The following is a 26,016-nucleotide window of genomic DNA, read 5'->3' on the forward strand; positions in this document are numbered from 1 at the left end:
GGGGAACACATGACACCAGGATGCACTATTGGAAGAAGGCAAGCTGGCGGAGGCAGTGTGATGCTTTGGGCAATGTTCTGCTGGGAAACCTTGGATCCTCCATCCGTGTGGATGTTACTTTGACACGTACCACCTACCTAAGCATTGTTGCAGACCATGTACACCCTTTCATGAAAACGGTATTCCCTGGTGGCTGTGGCCTCTTTCAGCAGGATAATGTGCCCTGCCACAAAGCAAAAATGGTTCAGGAATGGTTTGAGGAGCACAACGAGTTTGAGGTGTTGACTTGGCCTCCAAATTTTGCAGATCTCAATCCAATCGAGCATCTGTGGGATGTGCTGAACAAACAAGCCTGATCCATGGAGGCCCCACCTCGCAACTTGCAGGACTTAAAGGATCTGCTGCTAACATCTTGGTGCCAGATACCACAGCACACCTTCAGGGGTCTAGTGGAGTCCATGCCTCAAAGGGTCAGGGCTGTTTTGACAGCAAAAGTGGGATCAACACAATATTAGGAAGGTGGTCATAATGTTATGCTTGATCAGCGTATATAACATAATTATGCAATATCACATAAGCAAGGCCGTTTTCACAAAAATGAGCATGTTTGCAAACATGATATAGATTTTATACAAACATTCAATAAACAAAATGTTATATTTAAAACATTAATCTCAACATTATTTATGCAGTTGTAATTGTACGAATTCAGATGCATCTTCTGTGCCACCTCTGCAGTGCAAAGATGAATTTCGTGGTTAGTGATTTTATTTGATTGGTAAAAGCTCTATACGTCTTATTCTAATTGCAATTATCGATAAAGTATACGATTTTTCTCAGGCAGTAAATATGGATCTTTTAGATGAATGTGCTGGTCTTGTCTTGGTCTTGACTACAACACCAGCACTTACTACAGAGTTAGGCTTAGAGTTTGCTTTAGGTTAGGTTAGTTTCATGTAATTATTAATAGTTATTCCTATAATAACTCCATGTAACGAGTAACATGCTGGGTTCTTTCAACCTATGTTTGGGTCAAATATGGACAAACCCAACTATTGGTTTGAAATTTAATTTAAAAATTCAAACACAACAGTTGGGTTTGTCCATATTTGACCGAAACATGGGTTGAAACAATCCAGCATTTTTAGTGTGCACTAAAATAAAGTTAATAAAGCTGAAATTTATCCTTAAATACAAAAAAAAAAAAAAAAAAAAAAAAAAAAAAAAAAACCTAATTCATCCCTAATCAATGTCATGCAACTTCAGTGCACAACTATCAAATGCTGTCAAAAACAACAAACTGACAAGAATGAGACTTTATTGGATTTATGTGGAGTTTATAACACTAAGATAAAGGGCAGTTTACACATACAATTACAAACAAACATGTGATTTGTATGAGCAACATGATTACCTGTACAATATTTCATACATGGTTGGTTTGTGTATTCTCAGTGCATAGGCATTACACACAGAGCAACTGTTGCACAGCACAATAGTATCTGAACAGGCTGAAACGGAGTAAGGCTGTTTGCTTAAGAGACTGAAAATATACCGCGTTTACATTACGTGACTGTAAAAACCCTCTGAGGAGGAGAATGGTTTCTAATGGAGCATGGCCGAAGTCCAAAGGGCCCCCTGCTGCAAGTCTAGCTGGACGATTTAGTGCACAGTACCACCCCATACATCCGCACGCATGACATGATGTCCTATACGACAGTTTTTAAAGCGAGTACTTTTCTTCAACTGTAAACAAGAGGCACTTTGTGGCAACCACAGGCATCATAACATATTGCACAAATCAGCTAAGAAAGAGTGACGTGAAACATATACACTGGCACCTTTGAAGACGTTTTGTTTTTCATTAAAGCTGAAAATTAATTTCATGCTGCCTGTGAGCTCCACACACCCGTGCCACGTACAGGATGTCTGAGGGTCTGTGTGTAAAGGTACTGTGGCTAAATTGTCAAAATGGCAGGTGATGCGTCACATTTCACAGAGATGGGCTGAGGCTTAAAAGGATAATTCACCTAAAAATGAACATTCTGTCATCATTTACTCATCCTCATGTTGTTCCAAACCTGTATGACTTTAATAATATGGACAACAGAAGTAAAAGAAAGTCAATGGGGTCCAAAATAACACTGCGTTTCATTGTACGGACAAAAACAGTTATCTTCTTTTGTGTTCATACAGGTTTGGAATGACACGAGGGCGATGAAATGACAATTTTTGGGGGGAACTATCCCTTCAAATCAAAGCTCATCATGGGATACTCTTCGGTAAAGTCACATTAAACCGCTAAACATCCAAAAAACATCAGCGTACATTTAGAGGGACTACCTGCAGAGGGTCTTTGCCAGAATGTTAACGAATACTTTCATAAATAGTCGCTTTATTCATTTTTTTTCTATTTTATGCTTTCTTAAAAAAAACAAACAAAATATTTTCAGTCAATAAAAACATTTGATTCTATTGGGATGCACAGAGACAATATTTACGTCTTTTCACCTCTATTCTCCTACTTTTGATTGCTGTAAAGCATTTCCAGAGAAAAAAAAACAAACAAAAACAAACAAATACTGTGGACCGCTGACTGAAACCCTGCAAAGACCTGTAACAGTGCAAATGTCTAGTACAATATGTTGCTCTATTATAGTAGCTTTAAATAAGTCAGTGCTTGGGCAGAATGGTAGGTATCAAAGCAGTAGAAGAGTAAGCATTGTCAACTTCAAGTAAGGCAAAGAATACCTCCCGTGGGCCCCGCCTCCTCTTCTGAACACAAAGAAAATTATAAAACAAAAATGATCAAGCTTAATTTTGGCAGGTTTTCAGTGATGTGATAAAATGTAAACAAAATGAGAATCCTTGATAGGCTTGCTTTAACTCCTGGATTGGTTAGTGTACAATCTCATGAAGGAAGGCCAGGTCTCCTCCTCATATGAGGGAAACGTAATCTTTCTCTAAAGGAAGGCGAGATGTACGGTGTGTGCAGAGGGCTGGTGAGAAGAGTGAAGCCTGAACGTTAACAGTACGAGAAAGGCAGCTTACTCACTACCCTTAGTGAAGATTCTTGCCCAAGAGACTGAGAAAGGTTTTTTTTTTTTTGTGTGTGTATTTTTAATTTTTATTTTTTGGTCTGGCCACATCAGCCAGGTGTTAAAAAAAAGATTTGGCATGCTTAAAAGAAAATTATACATTTAAATATTCTCATATATAGGGCTTTAATATTTCTGAAGCAAGCACAAGACTTTGTGTAAAATCCGTAGCTGCACTATGCTCATTCCAAAGGGAACGAGGCCTGTTCAAGAAAAAAAAGAAAAAAAAAAAGAAAAAAAAAAATCTAAATGAATTCTAGCTAGTAAGGGACACCAAACTGTTGGAGACTAATTGGTTACGCACATCAAAGTGCAACTAAGAGTTACGACACGCACCGCAGTGCATTTGAACGCTTGCACCATGAGGTTCTTCACTCCGAAACGGCTGTACTGTGCATTGTAAGTTTGCAGTTTAGCAAGCACCATTGCTGGATAAATGATACAGATTTCATTAGATCATGCACGATAAGGCTACAAACATGTTTATAGGGAGCCAAAGATCTGATGTCTGACACAGCCAGAAAGAAAGAAAAACAATGGGAATGCTGTTGAATTCAAATCAAAACTTGCATCCAAGGTTGATACATTCAGAAAAGGGCGTCCTCCATGTTGACATGCATTACATGAGATGCTGTACCCCATCAACCCGATCTGACCTGTGATCACTGTAATGAACCGTGGCCACACGGAGCCCTCACGCAAGATTGATCCGTATCCCACAACAGTTTTATGACTGAAGCTAAAGTGAGCTCAAACCATGAACCTTTAAGAAGTGAAACAGAAAACAAAACCATCCAGTGAGAGCTGATTTAAACAAGTGCCAATTTTAAAGGGGAAACTTGTGAATTATAAAAATGAAGTGCCACTGAGGGACTGTTTATAGATTAAAATCCCATCTGCAGAAGAATGAGTGATGGCAATGACTTCCTCCCAAATACAATCAAATTGTAAATGACTTTAGAAACCTCTTTTAGAAAAACATTGTATACTATTTATTTTACAACATGGAAACTGATTCCAATAACATGCACACCTTCGATCAACATTATTGCAACACTGGTTTCCCTGTTGTGTTGTGTGTGTTTGCATTAAAAAAAAAAAAAGAGGAAAAAAATATATAATAATAATAATAATAATAATAATAATAATACATGGAGTTATTTGTTGTGTTTACTGCCAAGGTGTCATGTAGTTTAAAAGAATCATTACCACCTCCACTTTAGTAGTGGTAATAATGATGAAAGCAGACTGAAAAATTCCACTGCACAACAGAGCCCGACTGACACGTGGCGGCCTTCCAGCAGCATGAGAACAGTTTCACAGTAGGTAGGACAGACTAAAGAAGGACAGACATGGGGGCATGAATGCTGATTAAAGCACTGGCCTTGGTGTCAACAGGTTGATGGAGCAGCAAATTTCGATCTCCACTGGATTTCTCCCATAAACAATCTCACAATCTCCCATCCTGACTGGGTTTCCTTTCTTGTGTTACGGCATGAACATGTATTTACATAATAGCTACTGATGCCGTTTTCCACGGAACATCAGTGTTGATACTTCATGGAGAGGGGCAAATGAACAAAAAAATTGGTCAGCATTTTTGTCCCTAAAACTGGTGGCGTTTTGTGTGACGTGTCCTACTTCTGCTTGAGGAAAAAGTTAAAAAAAAAAAAAGTAAAAAAAAAAAAAAAAAAAAAAAAAGGGGGGGGGGAGGGGGGAGTACTTGCTTTCAGTTCATATTCAAGTTTTCTCCTTTATACAACTCTATTACGTATGGTTTCTTTTTTTTCTTCCCATAAAAATATTTCAAACTTTAGTAATCTGTTCTTCATCATACTGTTCATTTTCAGGGTCCGAGTCTGTTGTGTCCGAATACCGGTAATGGTCCGGTTCATTATCGCTAACATCCGGGGTTACAGATGTAGAAGTGCTGGCCTCCGAGTTGGATGGTTCTTCCACTGTTTTTGTGAAGTACAGCTTCACCTAATGGGTAAAAAAAAAAAAAAAAAAAGAAGAACATTTTAGCCATTTGAACATTTTTACGTTGGAATTTTGGATGAGAATACAACCACAGTTTAACACCTGAATGAATAGCATTTGGTAGCATTTGAATAGCACCAGTGCTTAACTCACCTTGAAGTTTGGAGAGAAGTATCGGTTGGCTTTATCCTTATTGGCTTTATCCAAGTCGTTCTTGGTTAAAGTCAGGATTAGATAATCCTTGTCATTCTCTACCCGTTCTGGGGCTTGGATTCCATCCAGTTCCTTCACTAAACCTCCGTTTTCAACCTTCTCTGAGCTCTCTTCTGGTCCAGGGATGAAGAAGGTGTTCACCCAGAAGTGAAACATCTTGTCCTGTTTAACAAAAATAAGTAAATAAAAGATACAATTAAGAAGTGTAATAACATAAGAAAATGCAAAACATCTTATAAAATAAGTCTTCGATTACAACAAGTTTATTTGTATAGTGCTTTCACAATACACATTACTTCAAAGCATATTTAAAGAAATTCATAATATTAATGTTTAGAATATCTAACGCCTTATAGTCCACACTGAGCAGTTTAGAACTGGGCAATAGGACAGTTTGTATTTGGCAACAATATAAACAACCAAATGGTGGAGATTTGCCATACGTTGCTTTATGTGTACTCCATGCACGTGGGTGAAGTTGGATATACGTACAGTAGTTGTAAATTGGAGTTATTGAAATACATTGTGTGAATGTGTGGTGTAGATTCTGCTGTACCACAACAGCAGTTTCTGATGCCAGACTTAATCTCAAATACAGCCGGTTCACACCCTTTCATTTGTTTTAAGTATTTTACTCAATATATAATTAATGGTTATGTAATACATAACACATTAAGTTCAATGTCCAAAAAAAAAAAAAAAAAAAAAAAAAAACCACACTACATAATGATATACCATTACTGTGATATCCAATTACTCATACATGATTGTTTTTATACCGCCCCACCATATAAGAAGCTGTTCTGCTGCTGATGCCAGACTTACTCATTTGTTATGAATAATCTTATATTCTGCTTCAATCAAGTTCAAAAATAAGTTATTTTAATAAACTGAGATCAAGTACCTCATTTGTATTCATTCATTTTGCATTTCATTCCATTTGTACTGTAGTATTTTTGAGCATTTTATTCTATATAACTCTGGTAACGCTTTACATTTAAGTTTGTTAACATTAGTTAACATTAAGAATGAACAATACTTCTAGTATTATTTATTAGTATTTATTAGTCTTAGTGTGTAACGTTAACCTTTTACCAATAAATTTACATCAAAGATGTATTTGTTAATATTAGTTAATGCACTGTGAACTAACATAAACAGCTGTAGTTCTATTAACTAACATTAGCAAAGATTAATAAATGTAAAAAAAATATGTATTGCTCATTGTTAGTTGATGTTAGTTAATACATTAATATTAAAAAAAAGATTGTAAAGTGCTACCATAATTCTATTAATATATAGCATTATATTGTACATAATTTGTTTGAATTCTGGTTGCATCAATGATTATTATTTCCTGTTTCTCACTGTAAAACTGCATTGAAATAATTTGTATTGTATAAAGCACAATATAAATAAAAGTGATAAAATATAACAACATTTGAGTTGAATTTCCAGCAAAAAGAACTATAATGTGATATATACCATTATCATGATATTAATTCTTTACTGCGATAAGATTAAAGACATGACATCCATTCCTATCATAAAATTTCATGCCTAAAAAAAGATGAAATACTGAGCAAAAAATAAATAAATAAATTAAATATTCATCCTTCCTTTTAACTATCATTTCATTGCTACATTTACAACTAGAAGATGCAATAAAGAAAAGCGGTAAAGATCTGTAAGAGAGCTCTGGGCTATTAGAGAACTGACACATACCTTTTTCATCATCTTGTTCTGCTTGTGGAAGAACTCCACCTTGATGTCTCCACACACAGGCAGCGGCTGCGGAAACTCAAAGTACATGTATTTCTCCTCTCGCCTTGTGTTCGCTGGGTTGGAGGTGTGGATTTTCACCTTCAGCTGGTACACAACAAACTGAGGATCTGTGAAATAAAACAATGTGTAATTGCCATTCCAGCTCTGTGCGACAAACAAAATGTAAGCTTGTGCATATCTGTTAACATGAAACAGAAGAGAAGCATAGAGGAAAACAATAGAAACAGCAGAAAAATTGATACAGAAAAGACAAAATAACAGTGGCATGCTAAGGGCCCTATTCTGAGAACAGCTGACCCAGGACCACGATTCCCATCTGCCTCGGATGAGACATCACAAACGACCACCCAAAAGTGGCATTAGGGGCTTTTACTTATACATGGCAAACACATTCTACAAAAGCAACACTGGCTAGGCTAACAGAGCAGAAAATGAGAAACATTTATATAAAAAAAAAAAAAAAAAAAAAAAAAAAAAAAGCTGATGTTACCCCAGTGCCAATTGGTTTTTCTGAACCCATGTGGAATCTGCTCACTCTTGCTTTTTACAGCAGAATCCCCTTGGAAAAAAAGAAGGAGATTAAAGACGGTCCAGTGGCCTGGCCAGAGCAAGAGAGAGGGCACTATGAGGTGAAGAAATGTTTAAACAGAGCTAACACACAATACACACGCATGCAGAGTTTTAACAGTGCCGGACTGAAATATTAATGGCCATAAAAGACTCTATGGAGGAAACCGTAAGTGCAACATCATTTGGAAGCCCTTTACGAGGTACGCTCTTTAAAAAAATAATTCACACATAAGTTGCTAAATAAAAATGTAATGGAGGATAAAGTTCAAATTTCACACAGTAGGTTGTCTAAAGCATCATGAACGATCCATCCTGGAGCTTGTGCGCCTTTCTGTCTGTAGCGAGTATGGCAGGCTTGGTCAGTGTCACCAAGAATGTGTTCAGAATAGGGCCCGGAGGAGGTACAGTCAGAGACAGAGAGACATGGATGCAGTGCTACAGCACCACTGGACAAACTTGCACTCCAAGTAAAGAGTTGGCTCTCTTGAAGTAGAGCAGCCTGGAAAATCTTTACACATTCTTGCCACTTTTCTTTGAATACGACAGAGCTATACGCCTAAAGTACATATAATAGTCCAGGAAGTACATTAGGTCTATCTGGATAAAGGTTAAATGTCTAGGTGCATAGAAAAAGACAGAAGTTTGAATTTGTAAAGTAGAATTTACAGCAGTTGAAGCAAAAAGGAAAGCCGCAAGCAGCTGTGAATACTGGAGAAGTGTGTTTGTGTTTGTGTGTGTGTGTGTGTGTGTGTGTGTGTGTGTGTGTGTGTGTGTGTGTGTGTGTGTGTGTGTGTGTGTGTGTGTGTGTGTGTGTGTGTGTGTGTGGCTGGGGGGGTGGGGTTGGGAGGAGAGATTTGATCTCAAGTTCCAGAAACCCTGTGTACACCTGGTATTAATGTCTGAAATGATCCGACCACAAGCAGACGGCGCTAAAATGAAGGTATAAATGGAGGAAGCTTTACAGAAATTCATGATGATATTATTTGTAATACCGTTATGCCTAATAGCCCACATTTAGCAATTTAAAGGTGGCCGATATGATCATTTGATATCCTATCACATCCTATAGGATAGTTTGACATCCTATTACCATAACAATGAAATATAGCTGCAAGCAGCAATTAAGGGGCCAAGTACAAAGGTGAAACGATAACTCGTGCCAGGATGGCTAGTAGGAGCATCAGACCAACTGCAACAATGAGCAATTAAAGAAATATTAGGACGATTTTAGGCAAAATGGCTGAAAAATCATAAATATAAAATCAATAGTCATGTAATTTAATTTAATTTTAATTTCACTTTCAAACAATGGGTGACGCTGTGACCAAATCAATGTGGTGTGGTCAGAATAAGGTGACGATGTGTGCATCTCAATCAGCACCCTAGATTCCTAAGACTTTTTGTATTTCCAGCGACACGATAATGTCCTCATAGTACATCACTACTGCCATTTATGAACAATAGCAGAACTGATATCTTTCTGACATATGTTTTAATGTTATTTAAAGTACATTATGATAAATACTTTACTTATGTGCAACATTTAAGATGTAAATAAATTATAAATGTTAGCTAGATTATGTTTATTACCTGTCTAGCAATGCATGCAAAGCATTGCAGAGATAGTCATTTTGGCATCAAGCCATCAAATTTGTTGATCTGGTATATGAAAACGGTTTTGTCTATCGGCGCGAAATCCATCTTTTTTACCGGCATGGTCTGACTCTAATTTGGTGAAAATTGGACAAACGGTCTAGGAGGATTTTGAAAAAGTATGTGTAGCAGGTTGGCTCAGCGCTTCAAAACTTCCGTTAAGGGAACACAGTGAGCACTGATGCTTCCTGGTTTTCATGGTGCATTGTGGGACTTTTTAGGGAGTGAAAGTTTCAGTGCCCTGGAAGGATTCTGCGACTGAGACAGCCCTTAAAATGGCTGACTCCCTGATCAATGCCCTGACTACTGAACTAGGGAGCTGACTGAGACGCACCCTATGTTTTTGGCATGACCCAAGGAATCTAATAAGACCAATTTCATTACAATAGGCAAAACTAATAAAAAGCTTTTAGCATTTTTTGAAAATGTAATTATAATTTGACCACAAAGTGGCGCTGTCTCAATTTTTTGAGTACCTTCAGGGCATGGTGCCAATGGCACATATAGAGTTTCGTAACAATACATCAATGCATTGGTAAAATATAGCAAATACAAAATGGCTGATATGGGAAAATTGGGTATCGTTAAACATTTTTCATATCTCCTGACCACTAGGTGGCACTGCGCCAAAACTGAGCAGGTACCCTCAGGTCAAGGTAGTCATAAAACAGACCAAGTTTAGTCAGAATATGCTAAAGCATTGTGGAGATATAGCCTCAAGTCCATTTTGGTGTGCACTTTGTCAAATTCGTTTGCGTGTTATTCGAGAACAGTTTGACGAATCAACTCCATATTCCATTCCATAACTTTTTGTTGTCATGGTCTGAAGATGATTTGGTTCATGAAAATTTTCATGACAGAATAAAATTCGAATAAAATCAAATAGCCTTGGGCCAAAGAATCAGAGGAAAAAAATTATTTTGTTTCTAGCCCTTTCAGTTCAAAAGTTATTAACAAACCTGAGTGCAAATTTGTACAGTTGGTTGCACTAGAGTGATTGAGTTAGAAACTATAAAATTGCTGTGGTTAAGGTTCAGACTGTCCTCTATCTGTGTGCTAAATTTCATAACTTTCCTGCAAGCAGTTCTATGAGCTGCAAAAGACTTCCAGAGTGGAACAATACATTTATTGATATATTTTTTGTCTATATATGTATTACTTTATTCTATTATTTTTATTTTATTGTCTATTCTCTTTATTATTTGTTATTAAATAAATTTTGTTAGCATATGAGACTTCTTCCAAAAACATCACAAAAAAAAAAATGGTTTCACTAACCTTACCTTCTTTTCAACATCCAACCAATCTGATCTGCCTGAGCCTGTTGCACATTTTCAATTTAACAACACACTAGGACTGGGTACCAACACAAATTCATAATGTCTGATGTTCATTCATGTTTATTTTGTGTTTTTCATGTTCATGCTATAACTAGTAGTAAAGCCGAAGAGATGATCAGTTCATGTGAACTCTTGCACTACAGCAATCTGTCATGCCATATTGAAGTGCATCAAAATGGTATTGTTTGAATTTCATTATAAAATTTAAAGAATTTGAAAGCTTAGAGTGATTCATTTCAAAAGCAACAAAATCAAAAAATATTGTTACTAAAAAGCCCTAATATGTCATTTATACATTTATAGTACATTTACATTTAATAATTTAGAAGACGCTTTTATCCAAAGCGACTTACAAATGAGAATAGAAGCAATCAAACCAACAATAGGGCAACAATATGTAAGTGCTAGTTCCAGTTAGTCTAGCACACACGTAGCAAGGTGTTTTTTTTTAAATAGATATATAGAATAGTAAGTGATAATATTAATGGGTCAAGCGATGATGAAAAAAAGTTTAAGATTAAACGATGTAAATTGTTGAATTTGGCTGAAATTTGGAATCTTACCCTTTATTTTATACTTTGGTATCTGGTAAACCAATTTATTCACTCCCATGCCACAGATGTTTAATATGTATGTTTCTGTATGGCACTGTATGGCACTTTTCAGAGACAGTTCTGTAATAAATAATATGAAGCTTGTATGTAACAAATACAATCCAGTATTATTGTCTCCATGTTTTCTGAAACTGAAGTGAAACAACTCAGAGAAATGTTCTCTAGAGCATGCAAAAACAGCAAGACTTTGTGTGTACGAGCACTGCTTGTGCGCTGCCAGCAAACTGCCTGTGATTTACTATGTGCATCTCATCGAAACAGACATAGACATTTGCGAATTGCGCATCCCTTGTGAAATGGCCTGTACTTAGAATTGCATGTTCCAACATTGCATTTGTCCTGTAAAAGCTAATGCTTCCTGGAAAACAAAGGACCTCCAACTAACCTATTCATCATCCACTAAACTAAAACAAGAGTTTTAAACTTTGCAGGGTACGTGTTAGGGCTGTGCGATGAACCATAATTGATTTTCGATTTCCGTTTACAAAGATTATGAAAACAAGATAACCGATCTCTTTATGATCTTTCTGAAGCATCAAAGTGTTCGTTGCAAAGGCAGTCAATGGAGAAACAGACATCTCTCAGATTTCATTAAAAAGATCTTCATTTATGTTCCGAAGATGAACGAAAGCCTTACGAGTTTGGAACGACATGAGGATGAGTATTTAATGACAATTTTCATTTTGGGGTGAAGACTATGCAGTGTTATTTTACATTTGATTACTTTATTCAGTTTCTGTTGTAAGCTATTACTTATCTGAATACAATTGTTAGTACATCTTCCTTAAATTATAGTACTGTTTATTTAATTTGTATTTTTGTTCTTTTGTATTTAATTGTCCATCTGTAATTAGTTTCTTTGCTCTTATTGTATTGCTGACAGTTTAGTTGTCTTCTATAACGGTTTTGAGGACCTTTTACTTTAGTTAACCTATTAGCTTTTGAAGTAGGCTATTGATAATTGTGAAATTTTAATATCTAAAATTACTCATATCATGAAATAAGACCGATCGTATCTCCCACCAATAGTCATGTTAAATAATAGTGATTTCAATATTGACCAAAATAATCATGATTTTTGCCATTATCGAGCAACCCTAGTATGTGTACATTTAAAAGAAAGTACCTGATCAATAAAGTTGGAAAAGTCAAGACACATGTGAAGTGCAAATTAACACCAGGTGTATACAGCAATACATCTCACCTGAAAACTTGTGATCTAATCACCCAAGACAGATGATAATACAATATAAACAACAGTGCTGGATAGACAAAAAGAGAAAGAGCACTTACTGCAGGTACCTCCACTGAACATAGGCACTGTCTCAAACACCATCTTGTGAAAGAGCAAGGCCACAGGTTTGTACTCCAGCTTATTCTTCAGAAGGTAGCTATAGTAGTACACATATCGCCTCTGACTGGGAATAGTCACTCCCTGTGAAATAGCAAACCCACAGTGTTAATGCAAACATCTCCGTGGCCTCAACACCAGATTTGAGTCATTAAAGGCAACATGACACATTTGCAATATACTTCTGTAATGCACTCTTAAAAATAAAGATTCCAAAAGGGAGGTTTTTTTTTTTTTTTTTTAAAGCAATGCCACAGAACAATAATTTTGGTTCCCCAAAGAACATTTTAGTGAGCAGCTCTTAAAAGAACCATTTTTTTTTTTTAGTTTAAAGAACATTTTAATCTAAAGAACCTTTTGTGCAATGGAAAGGTTCAATGGATGGTAAATGTTCTTCATGGAATCACTGATGCCAATAAAGAACCTTTGTTTTGTAAGAGTGTACGATGTAACAGTTGGGTTCCAAGATTAAAAATCCCATTCATTTTCTCCATAGGGGAACTGATTTGATCACACAGGACTTTGTAAGACTATGGAGCAGGGACCTTGGTTCCTCTAATGAATTTTTTTGTACATGATATAGTTGTGATAGTCTCAGTCAACATTACATTCATATTGGTGTTTTAGGAAGCCAAACAATTTTTATAAACAATTAATAAAAATAATACTTTTGTATTATTATTATTAACCCATATTAATATATTAACATTTAATGTAAAACAAATGCACTAAAAATAAATAAATATTTAATCATATTTAGAAAATTACAATACTTTTGTCTTAATTTCTTTGTTTGCAAGAGATAAACACTTGAGCTTTTATTTTGCTGGAAAACTGCTGTTGAGCTTTTATTTTGGCAATTTTTGTGAAAACAATCTCATTACAAATATAATGAAATGCTGTAATCATCTAGCCACAAAAAAAAAAAAAAAAAATTCTAGAAATTATGTAACTGTGAAAATGCATAAATGGTGCTCGATGAGTTCCCAAATGGACATTAAACTCACATCACATGCAGAGATGGAGTTTGCTGCACTTTGCTGTGAACCAAGCCACTCTGAGGGCACTAAGCCATATCAAATTCTTTTTCTGTTTGTTCATTTGACAGATACTTTGCCAAAGCAATAGCACAAAATTTAAGTTAGAGATCTATTATGAGAAGTTTATGAAAATCAAGTTTTTAATGTTGTTTAAATGTCTGTGGTGTTTTTAATATGCGTTAAGACAAACCTTGAGCAAATTCAGTCAACACTAATGCTGAGTATTTTCTCCGTAAAACAGCAGTGTACCAAAGACAGTCTCAAAAACATGGTTTGAAACCGCCCCTAAATCCTTCTGTCATGAACATGTAACGAGTTGTGTCAACGTGTGGGGTGGGGCATTATTTTAAGGGACGCTGATTTTTAGAAGACAAGCTGTCCGACTCCGAGATGGCAAATGGAAAAGTAACATTAGCAACCGGTTATTAGCTGTTTGATAATGTAGTCAAGCCAAAGGCTAATCATAAGAATAACCCTTATGTGCCGACTTTTATTTAATTTCTGAATGTATTATATATAGCCTAAAAAGACAATTACTCATCTCAGTTCGCAATCTCACAAAGTCTGTTATAATCAAAATAGTTGTCTATACTGCATAAATCTCTTTATTTACTTCATGTCTACACTTTGTTATGATGAGAGGATTCATGATCATGCAGAACTCAATGCTGAGCAAAAACTTTACCACCGCTTAAAACGTCTGAAGATTCTGACTAAATTAAAAACCCCTGATTGGCCACTGCATTCAAGAGATCAACAAACATGTCTGTGATTGGCTACATTGCTCATAGCTGCAAAAACACATTGTAAATAGAAACATTTGATGTTCTCCAGAGCGCAAACACAAATATGCACTGGAGCGTTTACCAAATCTGTTTCGGCAATATGATATTATTACAGTATCAAATGAGGGTGCTGTTGCTTTTGTTTGATTGTGCTTAGCACCCTCAAGAACCCCCGTAGAACCAGGCTTGCCTGTATAATTTGATCTTCCTCTTCTTTTTCCTGAATCAGTTTCTGTTTCAAACCACTGAATTAAACCAGTATTACCACATGCCACTGTGTAGCGTCTACTACAGTTGACCGAGTAGATCAGGCAGTCCGAGCAAGTGTGACTGTGTGGAGGTGAGGACTAATTTGCACATTCATGTATCCACGTATACTAATGTTGTCACAATAATGGAATTTCTAACTTGATACGATACCTTGAAACCTATGGGAAAAATACATATACATATTTTTATTATCTTCTCATGTTTTTTAATAATTTGGGTCATTTTGTTGCTTTATTTGAAACTCTGAACTAAATGGTCAGTAATAAAATAAGAACAAATAAACTGCAAATGATAGCACAAATAAATACAATAGAATAATGAGACAAATGAAAAGCAGGTGGGTTTTTTTTCAAGTTTTTCAGGTGGGTCTAACAGTAATATTCAGCTAAGAAATAAAAGCTGAATTTACAGAAAGTAAAGTAATTAAATGTCAAAAAAAATAACACTGGATAGTCTTGATTGTAAAAATGAAATTTATATTCCAAAACTGACTGCGTTTATTAGAATACTCGCCAAGATGGGCATTTTGACATAATTTACCATTTAAGCACAATAAGCCACAAAAAACAAACAAAAAAAACAACTTAATTTGGTACTTGTGAGCTGTTTGAGAGGCGGCTAGATCAGGGGTCTGCGCACTTTTGGTCAGAGTGTGAAACCTGCGCTAATAAGAAATTATCCACAATACCCACAACCCCATGCCATAATTCAGGCCCTGTAACACCAACACTATTCAACCAGAACGAATGAAACGAGTTACACGTGTCTACACTGGACGCGAACAATTCGACGTGACGCGTCAAAAGACAATATAGAGCACATTATAATGGATGGACAACAAATTCAATCCAAGTGCTTTGCAACGGCCGGTTTGTCGCGTTCAGTGTAGACAGCTTTTAGCTGTTGCGGCGTGGTGCGATGCAACATTAAAAAGAAAATTTTCAAAGAAAAAAAATGTAATTGTGATTATCAAAGACAAGTTTTAAGGGATAAAATTATTGACTGCAGGGGGACTTTAAAAATATTTTTCGGTTCAACTGTGGCAGGACAGATTATAGTATGGCGGGTCGGCAGAGTCTAGGCAATAAATGGGAAACACTGATAACTTAAACCTTTAAAAACAGACCTACTGCGAGCTACGAGGTTGTTAATTGATAGTATATGATTTTGTTGAAGCCTTTTTGTCCGTTTTTCAAATACTTTTTGGATTGTAATTCACCAGGTAGTTGGTTGGTTTTGTACATGGTTTAGAACTCTTTAACAAATACTTTTTTAAAAATCTCTGTGAAAAATTAAAGGGAAAATACTTCCAGAATAAAGGCCGCTGAAAAAGTTGATAGCTGATTTATTATCATCGGGACTTGACTGGATTGAAACACATTAGGCTATGATATTATTAATATGATGATAATACTTATAGAACAGTCTTGGTGTAACTTCATCAGTATGCAAAAACATTACAATTTGATGAGGCTGAAAACATTTCTTCTCTCACAGTAAGACTAGGAACATAAAAGTGATTAGGGTGGAATGCGATTTCATGTTGTCTTTAATGATTTCACAAAGCTTGTGGTGTCATCATTTTTGATAACCAAAACAGGTTCTAACAGACATTGGACTATTACAACTAATACTTTAAAAAGATAAAATGTATCAAAACGTTTGTTGTTGTGATTTACATTTCTATACAAAAGCAATTCAGAACTTGAGTGAGGAGTTTTTTGGAAAAAGAAACAAAGCAAAAATATATACTTCACCTTCTTGTCTCTGGTTCTAACTTCACCATAGAAGTCCAGAGCCTCTTGTGCTTTTTTGAATTTGCCTCGGTGTAATAAGTACGCACAAATCATGACACCCGTACGTCCCTTTCCAGCTTTGCAGTGAATGGCAGCCACATGATTGTCATTTTCACTGAGCCACTTATCCAAATCTTCACAGAAAGGCTTAATAAGCTCTAGCTGAGGAGGATTGTGGTCTTCAAACGGATACTGTGCAACTGCAAGAGAGAAATAATGAGTTAAATTGAGAGACCTTCATCATCATTACCACACAAAAAGTGATATCACATTTCAAAACCATCTGTAAAGAGCTGATTTCTGCAATCCGAGCATCTTACCTCTGCAGTTAAATTTGGCAGTATCATAATGTCTTTCTGCACATCTAAACAATACAAAGAAAAACAGATAAGTACAAAAGTTCAATGAAACACTTTTCTGCTAAGAACTTGGCATCAATGCCAAAACCAACAGAACAATCTCAGCTAAATAACAGAACTATGTGCAATGACAATGCCCTCCATTCACAATGATCAAACAGCTTGTTTTCTTCAACCTTCAATTGAACATGATTTCAGCTTTTTTGCTTTTATAACATCAAATTGGAAGAAATATTCTAGCAGTAAAAGCAGTTAAATGAAAACCCATTTACAAAATTGATATTACAGAACAAGTTTTTTGAAACACTTACAGATTATATATCTTGTAATGATTTTTATGCTTCGAATCCAAGAATCTGCAAAAAGAGAAAAACATTGTTAACTTTTGTTAAAGGAATAGTTCACCCTTAAAATGGAAAAAAAAAAACTGTCATTAATTACTCTCCTTCATGTTGCTTCAAATCCTTTATTATTTAATGGAATTTGACAAATATCTGTCCCTCTATCAAAAATGATGCTTCAAAAAGTTAATAAATCCAAGCTCAAACATGCTTACATGACCGAGGGGAGCAAACCTCATTGGTTCTCGTCGTCAAGCAAGTACAACCAACAGCTAGATTTACCATATCTGATGTACTTTATGTATGTGCATTGATCAAAGTTTATATGTGAATAAAAGCCTGAATTAACTATGTGAAGCGACTGTGTCACTTCAGAAGATTAAAGCACTCGATTCATATGGATTTCTTTTACTTATCTCTTTATGAACATTTTGAACCTTCAAAGTTTTGGTGGAAGAGACTATTTAAATGGCAGGAAATAAAATCTCTAAGGTTTCACAAAAAAATATCTTCATGCATATCAAAGATGAACAGAACTCTTATGGGTTTGGAACAACATGAGGGTGTCTCCCTACACTCTACAAATTGTGCCAAACTATTTCAATACACGATTTTGCATAAAGGAAATCATCTACAGGTAATTTCACCCATAAGTCTTAAGCCCAAAGTATGCTTTGTTTTTTTTAAGTGTACGTTTGCATATGCGTACAGTAGGACCCATAGCTTTTCAAAGTATACTCCATTTAATAGCGTGCATGAAAGCAGATCGTCAATGCATGCGCTCTAGAAGGTTTCATCTTTGTCCAGTGTCTGCACTATTTTTCTCCAGAAGTTATGTCAGAATTCAAGGACATTTTTATCGATCTCATGACCCCTCACACAAACACACAATGCGGGTGTCTGCTGTTGTTGCGCTCCCTGGTATTTTGTTGTTGTTGTTTCGTCTCTAGTTTCATTTTCTCCTGTGAAACAACGGCCCAGGCCAGTGTTGTCACCTTGTGGAACAACCGATTAGTGCAAAACAAATTCATAGGGCATGTACAAAGTACATGTGGTTACAAAAAAAATAAATAAATAAATAAATAAATAAAATTATATATATATATATATATATATATAATATATATATAGGGCAGCAAGAATACTATTCTGATGACGAAATTTCCGTCACGCGCACTGTATGCGGACCCCCGCGTAAGCATAAAAACCAAAGCATACTTTGGGCTTCAGACATAAATGTCACAGAAACTATGGATGACTAGAAAATAAATGTCTAATGCACTTAATTGTTGGAACGAAAGTAAGCAAAATCATTATTTTAAACTGAAAAAACCCTTTTTCTGCACAGACAAGTTTAATATTTACTCTCAACCTATTTACATCACAAATGCAATTTATTCATGACTGGAATGTCATACTGAATGACACACTGTCTACACGTGTCTACCATTAGTTACACATTTCTTAAAACATCAATGAATGTGACCACCACAATGCAAACTCAAAAGCAGTGCAAAAGATAATTTCAGAGGTTTAGGATGCATTATGTGACAGGCCTAGTCCAATACAGCTGTAAAGACCACAGCAGCTTTAGCTTTTTTTGCTACAACATGGGTTGTAAATGTTAAGTGACTCACAGACATGGAAAGGTTATTCTGACCAAATCTCCCGAGACAATACAAAGTGAATACTTACCGAACAACATCGTCTATGTTGTTTCTGTAGACACCCTCAAGTCTTTCAGCAGGAAAGCCCATGGCAATAATATTAGGATATATATCTGGGTAGCAGCGTTAGGGAAATCTACATTAGTCTTTCTAGGGAAATTGATATGGACAAGAAAAAAAAAAAAAAAACTATAATCATCTGATTAAACATGAACCTATTTATAAAGTCTACTGGCTGCTTGTCTTACACAATTATTACGATGTGAGGGAACAATGCAGAGCAGCACAGCATTTCAGCAGAGAACTTCAGCATTCCCACTAAAGCAGCGCTTTACTTTTTAGTTGTGCAATGAGAGCTCAGATAACAGAATTCTGGGTAATATAGAACAGATGGTGCTCGCTGTAAGACCAATGCATAGACCTCTAACCCAGAGGGCCACACAGGGGCACTAAATAAATCACACTGTGCCTCAACCCAGCCTGGAATCACTTTCCTTCCTCACCTTTCCATAACGAGTGCATCACTCCTTGAGCCTGACATACACGTGCAGATCTTTATTATTAAAAACAATCTAATCAGACCCTGATACAGCAGATGAATTACAGACCTGATAGTAGCAGAGAAATTCTACCAAAAAGAGACTCATGACTGTTTATTTACTTCAAAAATGTAACTTTGGAAATACAAAAAAATAATTAATAAATAAATAATTGTGTAATTATATATATATATATATATATATTATATATAAATTTGTATCCTTTTTTACAATTTCTCTCAAACAATAAAATCATTCTATGATTTCTGACAGAAAGAAAAAAAAAAAAGAAACATCTGGTCTGGACTAGAAACATCTTCCTGTGTTCTCAGATGGTGTAGCATGTGGTTCTCACTCCTGATCTGGCAAACTTGACATTTCAGCAAAAAAAAAAAAAAAAAAAATTGACACCTATCTGGATATGAGCTCAGAGATGGTGTGATTCTTATAAGCCATAGAGAGATCTTTAATTTTAATATATATAGACTCAAAAATCAGGTTATAAAACATTAAAAGGTTAGGATGCCAAGAGATTCACATACCCATGACACATAATATGCATGTTAACTTGTGAAACATGCTATGGGTCTGCATTTTAATGGCCCAGAAAACAAAAGGATTCTTTAAACTAAAGTCTGAAACACACTGAACAGAAACGCACGTGTTTAGTAAACACCAGATCTTGTACAATTCAAGCAGTCAGGATATTCACCAATAACACAAATGTGTTGCTTTTTTTTTTTTTTTTTTTTTTTTTTTTTTTTTTAAAACGTTCCCTATATAAATTGTCAGACCAAAATATGCAGAAACATGCATACCAAAGACATTTAGCTTACAAAGATATGTGCACAATATTATCCAAATTTAAATCAGCATGACCTTTTGTCACAGTGAATCTGACCATATCTCTTAAGATACATGGCATGCATAACTGTAAATGAGCTACAAACATAATACACTGAATAAGGCAATCATGGCAACCAACTGGTCACAACAATAAATGGCTCAACAATTTGAAGAAAAATAAATAATTAGTTATTTCTCACAAACATGAATATGTGGTTCTCTGATATATTGTTGTGAGTTACCAAATTAACATTATCTATGACCTGAATGCCGTTTTTTCAGCTATCAATAATAATTTGTGAAAGTCCTGTAAGATTCAACAAATCATGACAATGTATGCCATGACTGAGTCTATAGCATATAATATAATGTAAAGCTTTTATTTAAAATTAGAAATCTAAATAATTATTCATTTTTTTATTGAAAATTATAAATCCATTAATCTTGAATAAATGGGTCAGTTTTTGCAGTGGAGTCAGTGAAAATTCTGGCAGGGCAATATAAATTATTATTTAAAAAAATCCTTATTGTTAAGCTCTGTGTACATTTAAGAACAATAGCTTTACAGCATTCATAAGGCCAGTTTCTCCAGCCATAGATGTGTTGTGCCAATTTTAATCTAATCGAGGATTAAATTACACAAGTTATATAAAAAAAAAAAAAAAAGGTCTAGTAAACATATTTAAGGACTTGCGGTCAATTAAGTTTTATTTTATCAAGTGTTGTGTACCGTGTTGCTTTATCAGTATCATAAAAAGGGCCTAAAAGAATGAAGTCATTCATCATATTTCTTTGAAAACTTCTGTGAGAATTTAGAGGCCTGCATTCCACTTCAACTGACAGTGTGTGTTTGTGTTTTAAACAGAATGAGTGCATAGCATGATGCAACGCAATGTGTCAATATAGTGGACCCACACACCATCTGAACAGAGGGGCAAATCGATGTCCATTCAATCAATGCATTCACAGGTTACTCATGTAATACACTAAAGCTAAAGCAAAATAGCATTCATTTTTGATTCGTTTAAATACACTTAACATTTCAAAATTCTTGACAAAACATACACCAAAGCATGTTAGATTCCTATTGCTACTGTTACAGTGTTACAGAAATAACTGCACCTCTGGAATCATTTTATTTTGCCCTCTAACTGTCCTTCCAGCCCTATTTCTTAATGTTTTACACCTGACAGGACAACAATGATTAGGACAGGAAGGTGAACAGGACTATGACTGAACCTCAACAAGCATCTTCAATAACACTGAATCCAGCTGAAATAAAACAAGCTATCAAACCACATATGCTTTGCACTTCGTCTTTAAGAATATAAAGCACCAAATAACAGTCATCACAAAACCAACAATGTAGCTGTGCTTAAGTCACAAATGACATTGACATATGGCACATAACAGTGAGCAGGCATCAATGACGTTTCTAAAATAAAGCGCAACAGAGGGAGCCCTCTTTAACAAGACTGCTCGAATCCCTTCCTGCGATTACGAAAAAGACATATTTCACACGTACAAAAGCGTTTCCTTTTGTTCGCAAGCGTGTGAACGGACACATTTTTGCTCAATCAAAACTAAACCCAAGTTGAGCGCGAGATCTATTTTCTGCGAGCAGCTGATGCAACGGCTCTTTGTGTGACACCGCTTGTGTATTTCATCTAATCCATCGCATTATATAAACCAGCAAGACCTCTACGCGACGCATCTTTTGTTTTAAACCCCCAAACTGCAGTTTTCGTGCGAGAAGCCTTGAGTTGAAATGAACGCGTTTCGCCGTCAATCGATACACCAGATTACGTAAGAAGGGGAAAATGACATCTTACAACCTCGCTGGCGTTGCTTTTATCGTAGTTTACACATGCAACTTGCGGACAAGCCCAGAAAAACTGTACAAATGACAACTGTACAAATAAGTGTGCGTGCAGTCTGTTGGTTTTCTGTCTACTCGATAACTTGGTTAAATTGACAACTGACATTAATCTAAACTGCACTGACTTAGACTTGATCCAGTTACAAAAACCAATAGATCTAGATCATGTCAAGCTTCAGTCGCCGACTAGGTGCCAGTGCAAACAGTTTTTGCAAAGCAGCAAAAAAAAAATAAAATAAATAAAAATAAAATATTTAAAATAAGCAAACGCTCATTTCCCCCTGTATCTTCAGATGAAACGTCTGAGATTTCTCGATTTGAAACAAGATGCAAGCCATTACCTTCATTGCAGACACTGGTTTCTACACAATAGACAGAACAGGGACATTTGATTGATCAAAGAGGATACAGGTCAAGTCCAAGTCGAACCCATCTTCCTGGTATCTCCTTTTGTTTCGACTGACAAATTCCTTTATGATCGCAGCCATTGCTGTGAAAGGAGTCTGTAGGGTTTTTAGTGTGAGAGGGAGTATTGTTGCTTTCCGACGATACGTCGTCTTTATGCTCTGCTGGTTTCGCAGTCCCCCTGCTAGCTAGAATGGAGTCTGCTGTGCCTCTCTCATCAAGGGCCTCGCTCCAAACCACCACAGGCCCGGCTTCCAAAATGCCCTCCTCGGCTCAGAAGAGCCTCGGGTAAAACGATAAGCAACTTCCCACGTCTCGAATTGCAGAATTTCTAGAGCACGACAAGTCTCTGGTCGCACCGTAGCCGCCGTGATTGAGCGCAAAGGCGGAGAGAGGATCCTCTCCGGGCGCTTCCACGGTTGTCAGAGCCCCGCTCGCACTCAGCTCGCGCTCCGTCTAGCCGCTAGCTTCAACGGCTAGCGCGCTAGCTCGTCTACACATCCTTAAAAAATAAAAGCCATCGAACATACAACAATCCACGATGCCCAGGTTCCAACACATGAAATGAAAGGTGACAGCCTCCACCAAGAAATTAAAAACTCGATATTTAAATGTCGCGTAGGAGCGGTCTCCAATCCGGTTCCTTTCCTTCACTTCTCCCCTGTTAAACTCTCAAACTTCCATCATGGCTTCCCATTGAAAAAGGTGACGTTCGGACAACATATTCATCCGCTGTGCCAAATAGTCCCATGAATGCAGTATTTTATAATTACGCCAATGATTTTTTTCTGTATTTCAGAATATAAATACACAAATTATTAGGTACACATGTTGAACTGTTATGACGTTAAATTAACAAATACATCAACTATTTTTTTATGGTTACAGCAAGCGGAAGAATACAGACAGCGCACTACTTTTTGTTCCAGGGTCACGTGTGTACAGAAATGAGGGAAGTTTCCAATATTTTATATCAGATTTCAATTCAGTAATGTAGTTATTACGCACCAGCATTCTCGTTTCGTTTGAAAGAATTATTTATTGGTTTGGCACACCATGACTGAAAAGACCAACTTGTAGCTGTATTTTTATAACAATACTGTATACGGGGAAAATATCAGAATGCATCTAGTTACCCCCCTCACCAATGCCTCTACTACCCTGCAATAGAAGGCAGGAAATTACTGAAATGCTTACGCAAGCAGAAAAGTAAGTTACTGCATAAAGGCACAAGCACATCATTTGGCAATTATAATTGAAATAATAGAACTTAATTGCGCCAACGTATGATGTAAATTTAATGTAACCATGTATCAATGTTATAAGTGTGTTCTGTTCCATTTGCTCAAATGTGTATTTTGCCCCCAAGGACGGAACGGAGAGTTCTAGCTGCGTTTCAGATGGCAAATCGTTATTGTACAGCGCCATCTGTCAGAAAAGTCTAGAATGAATGTTCGTGGTTATTACAATGTCACATTTCCCTATATGCTTTTCCAGTACAACCTTTTCTAAATGGTTTCAAATGAACCTTATTAAATAAATGTTAAGTAACATAAAAAAATTCTTTAGTTAGCAAGCTTTTCCCATTTTTTAATAAAAAATAAAAAGAGATAAATTATTTTAAATAAATAATTTGCTTCCGTATTTTATCTATGAATGCAATAAATCTTACAATGTAAACCTCTTTTTTCTTATTTTTAAAAAGATGTTACAGTTGCAGTTACAGTTTATATTTGTATAGTATGTTTGGTGCTGTATCTAATTTATTTATGTTTTATTTGTATGTTGGATATGTTTGATTTTTCTTTATCTCATTCCTCACTTATGGTAGGCCTATCCATATTTTTTATGCGTATGCCATTTGCCATTGTGTAATAGCCTATCTTCCTGCATTCTTTGTTGTCTCTTCTTTGCCAGTAGAGGGTAGTGTTGGTGCGCAGAGATCGGATTGTCACATGTGACGATGGTTATTGAAAGTAGGCAGTTTTTTTTAAACTTTATTAAATGTTTTCAAATAACAAACAGGCATTAACATATTATCATTGTTAAACACACAAACACACACAAATTTATTTTTGTGCAGATAAAATTACATTTGTGTAGATAAACATATTACACAAAAATTCAATATTTTTGTTGTCCAAAAAGGCACCAAATTTAACAATGTGATAGTCAAAAGCAGGTATTACGTTTTTTTTGTCTTCAACCACTAATACAATCTGTCCCAAAAGGACTTAGGGCCCCCTTGGGACAGATCGTTTTACCCCACTCTACCCCTAAGTTAGGGGTAGGGTGGGGTAAAACGCCCCCTACTGTTTTTCCCAAAATAACCACTAGATAAAAATCAAGACATTTTTGTTGCAACTGTGGACTACATTGACAAGAGTGATGTAGAAGTATTTACAGTGAAGCTTACACTGGTGATGTACCTGAAAGAAAACGGATTTCACTGTAAATTATCTCATTTTCCGCAGTAAGAAAAAAAAGTGTTTTAAAGCTTGTTGTTACTCTGTTCTGAAAATCAAATCCTTCGTTTTTCAATCAAATGTAACCTAGGTGGTTGAATAAAATATTTGGACTTTATATTTAAAAATTACCTCAAGTTAGCATCAGGTCGCTAATTAGCTAGCCAGTTAGCATCAGCTAACAATATTTTTCAAATAAGATATTATAATTTTGTAAATCATAATTATTGATTATATTCTTTTTCATTTTAAGCTAAAACTGCCTGTACTCTGATTTTGTTGTAAATGTATAAAGAAACTTTGCTTTGTCAGACTGGGGGCATTTTACCCTACCCATGGAGGCATTTTACCTCACCTGTGGGGCAAAATGCCCCCTTGCTACAAATTCAATTTTTGTTAAAAATCTAATAACATGAAAACTCTGGACATTTTTCATTCTTGGTTTATAATTGATGTCATTGTTACTAAAACTATAGCTATTCTGGACACATTTAACTTTTGTTTCACAGAAAAAATGACAGTTCTTAAGGGAGGCATTTTCCCCCACCCTACCTTAACAATAGTACAATTGTTAAAATAAAAAATAAAAAAATAAAAAAGATGTTCCTGGGATTCAACATCTTTTTGACAGAATGTAGGCTACATACATTACTATCCCAATTAAAACTTACTCTTAGAAATTAGTTAGGCTACATGGATAAATGTCATTAAAGGGTTAGTTCACCCAAAAATGAAAATTCTGTCATTTATTACTCACCCTCGTGTCGTTCCACATCCGTAAGACCTTCATTCATCTTCCGAACACAAATTAAGATCTTTTTGATGAAGTCTGAGAGGTTGATGTCTCTCCATAGATATCCAACGCAACCACTCCAAGGTCCAGTAAGGTAGGAAAAAGACATCATTAAAGTACTCTATGTGACTCCAGTGGCTTAAACTCAATTTTATGAAGCGACTTGATTGCTTTGTTTGCTCAAAAAACAAATCATTCTTTTGATGATTTTATAAATTATAAGAGAA

At 35.8% G+C, this 26,016-nt stretch overlaps 1 protein-coding gene across 2 annotated transcripts; it reads right to left on the bottom strand.

Moving 5' to 3' along the window:
• Positions 1 to 1,301: 1,301 nt before the first annotated feature.
• Positions 1,302 to 23,233, bottom strand: ptenb (phosphatase and tensin homolog B). 2 transcript variants are annotated; one of them, XM_051914007.1, is made up of 10 exons: positions 22,536 to 23,233; positions 18,891 to 18,975; positions 17,166 to 17,210; positions 16,816 to 16,859; positions 16,457 to 16,695; positions 12,547 to 12,688; positions 7,567 to 7,635; positions 7,017 to 7,183; positions 5,232 to 5,453; positions 1,302 to 5,081 (listed from the first exon to the last, which is right to left on the bottom strand). In XM_051914007.1, exons 1-10 carry the CDS (start codon positions 22,612 to 22,614, stop codon positions 4,905 to 4,907), a joined length of 1,269 nt encoding a protein of 422 aa, XP_051769967.1. In that variant the 5' UTR covers positions 22,615 to 23,233; the 3' UTR covers positions 1,302 to 4,904. The 2 variants fall into 2 exon arrangements, with proteins under 2 accessions (XP_051769967.1, XP_051769968.1); XM_051914008.1 differs by lacking the exon at positions 7,567 to 7,635 and having other exon boundaries at positions 22,536 to 23,232.
• Positions 23,234 to 26,016: the final 2,783 nt, after the last annotated feature.

Source organism: Ctenopharyngodon idella, chromosome 12 (assembly GCF_019924925.1).
Source record: "Ctenopharyngodon idella isolate HZGC_01 chromosome 12, HZGC01, whole genome shotgun sequence".
NCBI classification, from domain to species: domain Eukaryota; kingdom Metazoa; phylum Chordata; class Actinopteri; order Cypriniformes; family Xenocyprididae; genus Ctenopharyngodon; species Ctenopharyngodon idella.